General features: G+C 40.6%; 1 protein-coding gene across 1 annotated transcript in view; it reads left to right on the forward strand.

The window, feature by feature from the left end:
* Window positions 1–10,033, forward strand: part of disc1 (DISC1 scaffold protein) — a 97,072-nt gene extending 87,039 nt beyond the window's left edge. The window contains exons 13-14 of the mRNA XM_090211967.1: window positions 6,350–6,491; window positions 7,296–10,033. Coding sequence (XP_090068093.1) covers window positions 6,350–6,491; window positions 7,296–7,462 — 309 coding nt within the window. The 3' untranslated portion in view covers window positions 7,463–10,033. The remainder of the gene's footprint in view (window positions 1–6,349; window positions 6,492–7,295) is intronic.
* The last annotated feature ends 587 nt before the right edge of the window (window positions 10,034–10,620 follow it).

Raw genomic sequence — 10,620 nt, forward strand, 5'->3', positions numbered from 1 at the left:
TATCCTCCACATTGACTCTGTACCGTTGACCCCTGTATATAGCCTCCACATTGACTCTGTACCACTGACCCCTGTATATAGCCTCCACACTGACTCTGTACCATAATACCCTGTATATAGCCTCCACATTGACTCTGTACTGTAATAAACTGTATATAGCCTCCACATTGACTCTGTACTGGTACCCCCCTGTATATAGCCTCCACATTGACTCTGTACTGGTACTCCCCTGTATATAGCCTCCACATTGACTCTGTACCGGTACCCCCTGTATATAGCCTCCACATTGACTCTGTAACGTTGACCCCTGTATATAGCCTCCACACTGACTCTGTACTGTAATACCCTGTATATAGCCTCCACATTGACTCTGTAATGTTGACCCCTGTATATAGCCTCCACATTGACTCTGTACCGCTGACCCCTGTATATAGCCTCCACATTGACTCTGTACCGGTACCCCCTGTATATAGCCTCCACATTGACTCTGTACTGGTACCCCCCTGTATATAGCCTCCACATTGACTCTGTACCATAATACCCTGTATATAGCCTCCACATTGACTCTGTACTGTAATACCCTGTATATAGCCTCCACATTGACTCTGTACTGGTACCCCCCTGTATATAGCCTCCACATTGACTCTGTACTGGTACCCCCCTGTATATAGCCTCCACATTGACTCTGTACCATAATACCCTGTATATAGCCTCCACACTGACTCTGTACTGTAATACCCTGTATATAGCCTCACTTGTGTTATTGTTATTGTGTTACTTTTATTATGACTTTTTATTGTATCCTACTTGGTAAATATTTTCTTCTTCTTGAACTGCACTGTTGGTTAAGGGCTTGTTAGTAAACATTTCACGGTAAAATCTACACTTGTTGTATTCGGTGCATGTGACAAATATGATTTGATTTGACCTTCAATTTAACCCTGATCTGACCTCAATGTCAACATGAACTCCACTATAACCCTGATCTGACCTCAGTGTCAACATGAACTCCACTATAACCCTGATCTGACCTCAGTGTCAATATGATCTCCACTATAACCCTGATCTGACCTCAGTGTCAATATGATCTCCACTATAACCCTGATCTGACCTCAGTGTCAATATGATCTCCACTATAACCCTGATCTGACCTCAGTGTCAATATGATCTCCACCCTGCGTGTATGACCCCCTTGTCCTTTCTATAATGACTTGAAATGAATGATTTCCACTTAGCTACTGCTGCACCGCCCCCCATCTATGTCTTCTCCAGAATTCAGCAGAACTTTTGGGAACTCAATCTTGCTCTCTCTCTCTCTCTCTCTCTCTCTCTCTCTCTCTCTCTCTCTCTCTCTCAGTGCATGCTGGGAGTGTTCATAGTTGAGAGACCGTGTGGAGGGCTCTGTCCATACTTACTTTCTTTATTCTTTCCTTGGTCTTTTCTTTCCATTTTTATTTTCTATGGTGGAGGGTTAGCACACTGTTAGTGGGTGGAAGGGGACAGAGTTTAGTTTCCTGGGGGTTGAACGGTGTGGTGTGCACAGCCTTGGGCGGAGGAGACGCTGTCGTTACGGCATGGATTCAGGTGTGTTCCTGAGAATGGAGTTAAGGTGGAGGAGATTCTGCTCATGGTCGGTGAACAGGTAGGACCTGAAGTTAAACATTCAGGCATCCAGAATGAACAAAGCTGTGGTTGTGTTGATGAAAAGAGTACAATTTGTGGGTAGGCTGATTGCTAGTGGAATATTTGTAAGGCATGTAATTGTGACGATTTCTTTTCTTTCGACTCCTTCGACAAGGGTTGTAGTTCCCAATCTGCATCTGTTTACTACGGATGATCAAATCAGTCATTTTGGTAAATTTGCTAGTGGTTTCAGGCCAAATTTCTTCAGCCTCCTGAGGTTTAAGAGGCACTGTTGCGCCTTCTTCACCACACTGTCTTTGTCGGTCTGTGTTAACCTCTCTGCACACACGCTAGCGGGCTGAAATTCCACAACATACGGTGATCGCTACATAAATAGTCATATTAAACATTCATGAAAATACAAGTGTCTCACATGTATCAAAAGCCTAGAATCTTGCTAATCCAACTGCATTGTTAGATTTAAAAAAGGATTTACTGCGAAAGAATACGATACGATTATCTGAGCATAGAGCCCCATAAAAAATATTAAAAAATAACCAGCACAGGTGTAACATAATCACAAACTGCATTAAAATAAATTGTTTACCTTTGACGTTCTTCGTCTGTTTGCAAAAATACAACGTCGTAACATTAAACATTCTTGAAAATGCAAGTGTCTTACACCCTTCAAAAGATGAGAATCTTGGTAATGAAACACATTTTTCTGATTTAAAATAGCTATTACAGAGAACAAATACCATGCTTTTGTTTGAGAAGAGCAATCAACAACAAAAACATTTTCCGCCATGACAGTTTTTACACATTCACATCTGAAGGTAAAATTAATACTTACATTCTGATATCTTGCTCTTATGTCTCTTCCTGAGGGTCCCAGTGATCAAATGAAGTGCCGTTTTCTTTGATAAAATACATTTTTATAGCCTAAATCGAAACATTTTGTAACCCGTTTGTGCCGTGAATTCCATCTCTATACATTTTTTACGGAGCATTCGACGTAATTACACACGGTAAACAATCGTTTATCTAGTCATGGTTGGTTTCAGTGCATTCCTCTGGATGTTTGCAACACAGCCAAACCACATAGTTTTTTTTGCGGGGAGTATTGACCGAAGTGAACTGATTTGAAGACAACGAGCAATGACTACCTTCCGCACCAATAATTTTAGCGAAGCTTCGTTGATTGACTGTATTTCTGCCCAATGACCACTGATCTTCTTGAAATCTAGCTGGGTAGATAGGCAATGAGCTGAGGTAAACGCCAGTATGTAATGGTTTTTGGTGGGACCACCATTCCTTGTTTGTAAATGCACGCGTAACGAACACCATTCTCGCCTTGACTATCAGAGGAGTTGCTGAGAGGATTGTTACGCGCAGCAGTATTTCGGAAAGTTGTTCATTGAAGACATCATGGCAAATAAATCAGGAAAAGCGAAGTCTAAAGTGAAAGTGAGACAGATTTTTTGTTTGAGGAATCTTTGAGTGTTATGATTCAAACAGGAACTGAGGAGCTGTTTCTGCAAGGACAGGACGTACTTCTGGACGGGTAAGTGCTAATGCCATTTTATGAAATATAAATATATACAGTATAAATATATATATATATATACAAAAACAAACCATACATTTCATTGCAAATTGCAAATATATATATATATATATATATATATTTGCAATTTGCAATGAAATGTATGGTTTGTTTTTGTTTGTGTGTGTGTGTGTGTTTGTGTGTGTGTGTGTGTGTGTGTGTGTGTGTGTGTGTGTGTGTGTATATATATATATAAATTCCATGTCAGATATATATATATTTTCCATGTCAGATATATATATATATATTCCATGTCAGATATATATATATATTCCATGTCAGATATATATATATATATTCCATGTCAGATATATATATATTTTCCATGTCCGATATATATATATTTTCCATGTCAGATATATATATATATTCCATGTCAGATATATATATATTTTCCATGTCAGATATATATATATATTCCATGTCAGATATATATATATTTTCCATGTCAGATATATATATATTTTCCATGTCATATATATATATATATTCCATGTCAGATATATATATATATATTCCATGTCAGATATATATATATTTTCCATGTCAGATATATATATATATTTTCCATGTCAGATATATATATATATATATATTCCATGTCAGATATATATATATTTTCCATGTCAGATATATATATATATTTTCCATGTCAGATATATATATATATATATATATTCCATGTCAGATATATATATATTTTCAATTTTTTCATTCAAATGGAATGGAGTAGAACAGCAAACACACACATGACCACTGCGCCTGCTACTCCTCTCCATTTCCATATGAAATAGCCATTGGGTGCTGTTCAGGGGAGGGCAGGCCCACAACAATGGCCGGAGTTGAATGGAACAGCACTTCACCTTAGTGAAGGTTCCCTCTGCTCTATACAATACATATCTGTTTAATTTATGTGATGATAAAAGGCTCATACAATACAAATGTTTTTTTTATGTTTTCTTTCACAGTGATAGCGACTCCGACTGGGAGCCCCCGATGCCAAGCTGCCCCATCTACTCCTTCCTCCAGTGGTGGTCATATGCCACAGTTCATTACTGCAGGCATGACTGTGCCTCAGGGCCAAAAGGGCACAGCATGGAGGCGTCGTTGTGTTCTGTGTCGCATGAACTGCACCACTTGTTCAGTTTGCCTCTGCTTTACATCAGAAAGAGACTGCTATGGGACATGGCACAGGCAGCAAAATATTGTGTAGAGGACTTCCAAAGGGTGTACTGTTTTTTTTTTCTTCGTTTTTTTTTTCTAATATTTTTTTAAACATTTTTTTGTTGTGTGTGTTAGAATTGCTTTTTGATATGTTGTATATATTGTTTTACAACAATAAAAAACAGAAAACGTATGCTCTTTCTTTCTCTTTTCTCCCACCAGGTCTACTGTGTTATATTCTCCTACATTCAATTAACATTTCCGCAAACTTCAGAATGTTTCCATTCAAATGATACCAAGAATATGCATATCCTTTCCTCTGGGGCTGAGCTACAGGCAGTTAGATTAGGGTATGTCTTCAGGCGGAAATTGAGAACAAGGGATGCAGCCATAAGAGGTTAATATACAGTGCCTTGCGAAAGTAATCGGCCCCCTTGAACTTTGCGACCTTTTGCCACATTTCAGGCTTCAAACATAAAGATATAAAACTGTATTTTTTTGTGAAGAATCAACAACAAGTGGGACACAATCATGAAGTGGAACGACATTTATTGGATATTTCAAACTTTTTTAACAAATCAAAAACTGAAAAATTGGGCGTGCAAAATTATTTTTGTTTTTATTATTAGTGGGTATTGGCCTAATTCTACCCTGCATGCATTGTTTTTAGTTTTCCTCTGGACATGTCGGAGAATCTTACGGAATTCTTCATGCAGGGTTTCAATGGGGTGCTTGTCCCATTTGGTGAAATATTGTTTTGCAAGTGGACCCCACACCTCGCTGCCATAAAGTACAACTGGTTCAATGACACATTCAATTAGTTTTTGCCAAATTTTTATAGGTATATCAATTTGAATAGATTTTTTAATGGCTTAGAATGCCCTGCGTGCTTTCTCTCTCAGCATCATTAAGGTGTCCAGTTGAGCTTATTTTTAAACCTAAGTAATTGCAGTGTGCAGTACTCTATATTTTTATTTATTTTGTACGAATTGAGAACTTTGGTCTAATTCCCTGAGATCTGGATCTTCTCTGGAAAATCATCATTGTAGTCTTTTTGGATTTTACTGCCAGGGCCCAAGTCTGGCAGTACTGCTCTTGCAGGTCCAGGGTCTGCTGTAGGCCATGTGCTGTGGGTGACAGCAGGCATAGGTAATCTGCGAAGAGTAGGCATTTAACCTCTGAATTGTGGAGACAAACACCAGGGGCTTAGGATGTCTCTAGTATAGTGGCCAATTTGATTGATGTAAATATTGAAGTGTGCAGGGCTCAGATTGCAACCCCGGCGAAGGCCCCGCCCCTGGTTAAAGAATTCATATTTTTTCTTTCCAATTTTAATGCTGTGCATATTGCCAGAATACATTGATTTAATTATGTCATATGTTTTACCCCCTACACCACTTTCAAGAATTTTGTAGAACAAATGCCAAATGGAATCAAATGCTTTTTGGAAGTTGACAAAGCAAGCGTATATTTTGGTGGACATGTTAATCTATCAGGGTGTGTAGGGTGTAAATATCATCAGTTGTGCGATGTTTTGGTATAAATCCAATTTGACTTTTACTCAATACATTATGCTTATTAAGGAAGTTTAGACCTCTTACATTTATAATACTACAGAAAACCTTCCCCAGGTTACTGTTCACACAAATGCCTCTGTAATTGTTAGGGTCAAATTTGTATCTGTTCTTAAAGATTGGGGTTATGAGTCCTTGATTATGAGTTCCAGATGTCAAGGAAATAGCCTACACTCAGGATCAAATTAAACCGTTTTAATATAGCCAATTTAAATATCCATCACTCCCTCTCTCACCCTCTCTCTCTTTATCTTACCCTCTCTCTCACCTTCTCTCTGTCCCTCTCTCTCTCTCACCTTCTCTCTGTCCCTCTCTCTCTCACCTTCTCTCTGTCCCTCTCTCTCTCACCTTCTCTCTGTCCCTCTCTATCATTCTTTCTCAGGAGGACAGTGGCAGTGAAGCAGCAGGGCTAACAGCAGACCTGACTATAGAGCTGACCGACCAGTGTGAGGAGATCAGTGATAGGCTGTTGATTCTGGAGGATGACCTCCAGACAGCCATGCAGAACAAAGACCAGGATCTCACTCATATCCTTTACCTGTTTCTGTACGGTGTGTGTGTGAGTTACCAGAGGGTGCGTGTGTGAGTTACCAGAGGGTGCGTGTGTGAGTTACCAGAGGGGGCGTGTGTGAGTTACCAGAGGGGGCGTGTGTGAGTTACCAGAGGGGGCGTGTGTGAGTTACCAGAGGGGGTGTGTGTGTGTGTTACCAGAGGGTGTGTGTGTGTGTGTGTGTGAGTTACCAGAGGGTGTGTGTGTGTTACCAGAGGGGGTTTGTTTGTGTGTGAGTTACCAGAGGGTGTGTGTGTGTGTGTCTGTCTGTGTGTGTGTCTGTCTGTCTGTGTGTCTGTCTGTCTGTCTATGTGTCTGTCTGTCTGGCTGGCTCCGCTAGTTAGACAGGGTATCTGTGGTTCTCTCTGACCACTCTGTCACTCTACAGAGAAGAACCAGAGGATAATTTGGTGCTAGTAGACTGTGGGAAAAGTGTAGTCATGCGGCGTGCAGGTAGATGAGCCTAGAAGCAGGTTTCTCCTACATGTTAACACATTACCTTCCCTTATCTTAACAACTTCTATGTATTGTAGAGAAGCAGAGAGAGAAAAACATTTCATATTTTCTATCCAATCAGCCTCCTCATTAAGAAGGAAAGTGATGAATTGTCATCAGCTCCAGCAGATTGATCAGAGTCGTTATGAATATTATCATGGATATTACAATGTCCACCTCCATCCTAAATCTGCTCAGAGGAGGAAGGGAGTGTATTTTTATATATATAATATATATATATATATAAGTATATCAGCTATGTTCTATTCCTTAACCACGATACCACAGTCCCTGGAGCAGGAGGTGAGGGAGGTGAAGGCTACTCTACACACCATGCTGACACAGCTTAATGATGAGGAGGCAGAGGAGGAGAGAGATAATGAGATCATGGAGGAGGAGGAGGAAGAGGAGGAGGAAGACCAGTATTTCAGTGACAGCTGGGAGATTTGATACAGGGGTCTCGGGTTTCTCCTGTGTTTTATGACCATCCCAGAGACCCTTTCTGGTGGCTGTCCTCTGACAAACCGCTGACCTCTAACCCATGAACCCGCAAGACTCTGTGAGAGGTTGACATCAGCAATCATATTAATTTACTGTAGCTCCATCTCCTGTACAATTAGACTCTGTTGTGTTGCTGGACAATTCCAGAGAGATTGGACTATAAACCACTATCAGTTTTTATATATTATGGGAAGACACTTTGATACAAATCTAGTAATTTCTAAATATGTTTAAGATAGCAGTTATGTCCAAGTTTGATTTGGGAGAAAAACATTGGATTTATATATATATATATATATATCTTCTAAATATTTTTGACTGTTCTAGTTAGTTTAACCAGGCTGAAACACAGCAGTGCCTTAGGCAGATAAGACTTAACAAAATGTTGTTACTGCTAGAAGACATGGAGATGCTGGTTTCCTCTCAACATTTTATCGGAATCAGAACAGACTGAACAGCTTTTAATAGTAATAATGTTGATGTATGTGGGGTCACTCCAATACGACCTCAGCTCCATCTGTAATATGTGACAGTAGAGAAGAACAAAATGGACCAACAGCAGAGAAGGACCAAATGAACCAACAGGAGAGATGGACCAACAGGAGAGATGGACAAAATGGACCAACAGGAGAAATGGACCAACAGGAGAAATGGACCAAATGGACCAACAGGAGAGAAGGAGCAAATGGACCAACAGGAGAGATGGACCAACAGGAGAGAAGAACCAAATGGACCAACAGGAGAGAAGAACCAAATGGAGAGATGGACCAACAGGAGAGATGGACAAAATGGACCAACAGGAGAAATGGACCAAATGGACCAACAGGAGAGAAGAACCAAATTGAGAGATGGACCAACAGGAGAGATGGACCAAATGGAGAGATGGACCAACAGGAGAGATGGACCAAATGGACCAACAGGAGAAATGGACCAATAGGAGAGATGGACCAAATGGACCAACAGGAGAGAAGGAGCAAATGGACCAACAGGAGAGATGGACCAACAGGAGAGAAGGACCAAATGGACCAACAGAAGAGAAGAACCAACAGGAGAGAAGAACCAAATGGACCAACAGGAGAGAAGAACCAAATGGACCAACAGGAGAATTGGACCAGATGGACCAACAGGAGAGAAGGACCAAATGAACCAACTGAAGAATCCCACAGTGTTTCTGTGTTTTCTGTAACAGTCTTCTAAAATATGCTAAATGCTAACCACAGTAGTGTGTGTGTGATTCTAAATGATAACCACAGTAGTGTGTGTGTGTGATGCTAACCACAGTAGTGTGTGTGATGCTAAATGCTAACCAAAGTAGTGTGTGTGTGATGCTAATTGTTTATAACTCATTATGATTGCCTTATAGATTTTTTTTGTAATTTTTCTTTTCATTTTTACTCCCTTTTTATTCCCCAATTTCATTATTATAATCTTGTCTCATCGCAGCTACTCCCCAACGGGCTCGGGAGAGGTGAAAGTCAAGTCATGCATCCTCCGAAACATGACCCGCCAAGCCGCGCTTCTTAATAACACCCGCTCGCTTACCCTGGAAACCAGCTGCACCAATGTGTCGTAGGGAACACAGTTCAACTGAAGTCAGCCTACAGGCATCTGGCCCTCCACAAGGAGTCACTAGAGTGCAATGAGAAAAGTAAAGCCCCCCCGCCAAACATTCCCCTAACCTGTGCGACGCGGGGCCAATTGTGCGCCGCCCTATGGGACTATGGGATCGAACCCCAGGCTGTAGTGACGCTGCAACACTGTGATGCAGCATCTTAGACCGCTTCGCCACTAGGGAGGCCAGATTTTATGGTTTTAGTCGATGATATGATTTCTTCAGTGTAGTGCCACAGAGGAGAGGTAAAGCTAAATTGATACTTTGTCTATGTCTTCAGTTAAGGAACTGGGGATGTGGTAAGATCCATAGAAATATCATGAATAGTTCAAGTTAATGAGTGCATAATGAGTGGACTGGCGACCATTACGAGTGTACCCATAGGACCAAAGGAGGAAGTAAAATATCTTCTGTGATTTGTTGATTCAACTCAACTGACATTTCAATTGCATGAGCCACATCAGGTAACATGATTTGAATGAGCATTCTACATATTCTACATTACCATGGAAACGATTGCATCACAATAGCAGGCAGCCATGAGTTTCCCAGTCAAATTGGTTCCAAGCCCTTATCATTCTGTTTCTATGGTAGGATCTCTATCTCTACTTTTTAGGATGAAGGGTTTAGAGGAACAGCCCACACTATACGGAAAATGTTGATGAGCACAGAAAAGTTTTTAGTAACTGCTGTTTGTCCACATTTGTCTTTAAAAAAGCACTTTGTTGTTTATTTGTTATATTTGTTGCTTTTGACAGGAAATGTGTTGCTTTTGACTGGAAATGTGTTGCTTTTGTTTAATGAAGGATTGTTCAGACACTCAGCTACAACATGTTTATTTCACTGGGTACCACTTTGTGTGACTGTACTCTCGGTATTTAACCATAAAGTCTTTGTCTGCGTCCAAAGTGGCAATATGCCATATATTTGTATTGACATGTTTTTTTGTAATTCACTTGTATTTCTACAGGGTGGGGCACCATTGAGATCAGGGTCTCATTTACAAGGGAGCCCTGTGAACATGAACATCATTTATTAACTTAAAATAATATCTATACAATCAATAGAAGATTAATCCAAACAAACAACTCACCTCCCTTAATCTAAACTGTCCAATGGAGACCAGTGAGTCGAACTTCAAGGTGGACTGAATGCTATTCCATGTGCTGGGGGAATAGAAACTAAAAGCATTTTCCCCAGGTCGGGGGAGACCAGTGGGACCTACAGAACCAGTGGGACCTACAGGTCGGGGGAGACCAGTGGGACCTACAGAACCAGTGGGACCTACAGAACCAGCCAGGCCAGAGAGTGGGTCTGAAAATTGCTGAATCTCCAATTAATACGTGAGCTGAGGTATTGGGGGTATCTCTTAAGAACCTATTGTTATATAAACAAGTAGCTGGTCCCTTCTGTTAGTCAAACACTCTCAGCCAACAGAACCATACAAAATGCAGTAGTGTGTACTAAATGGTCCCCAGTGGTAAAACACAGTGCT

This window comes from Oncorhynchus mykiss, chromosome 20 (genome assembly GCF_057628025.1).
Source record: "Oncorhynchus mykiss isolate SJ-2025 chromosome 20, ASM5762802v1, whole genome shotgun sequence".
Taxonomy (NCBI): Eukaryota; Metazoa; Chordata; class Actinopteri; order Salmoniformes; family Salmonidae; genus Oncorhynchus; species Oncorhynchus mykiss.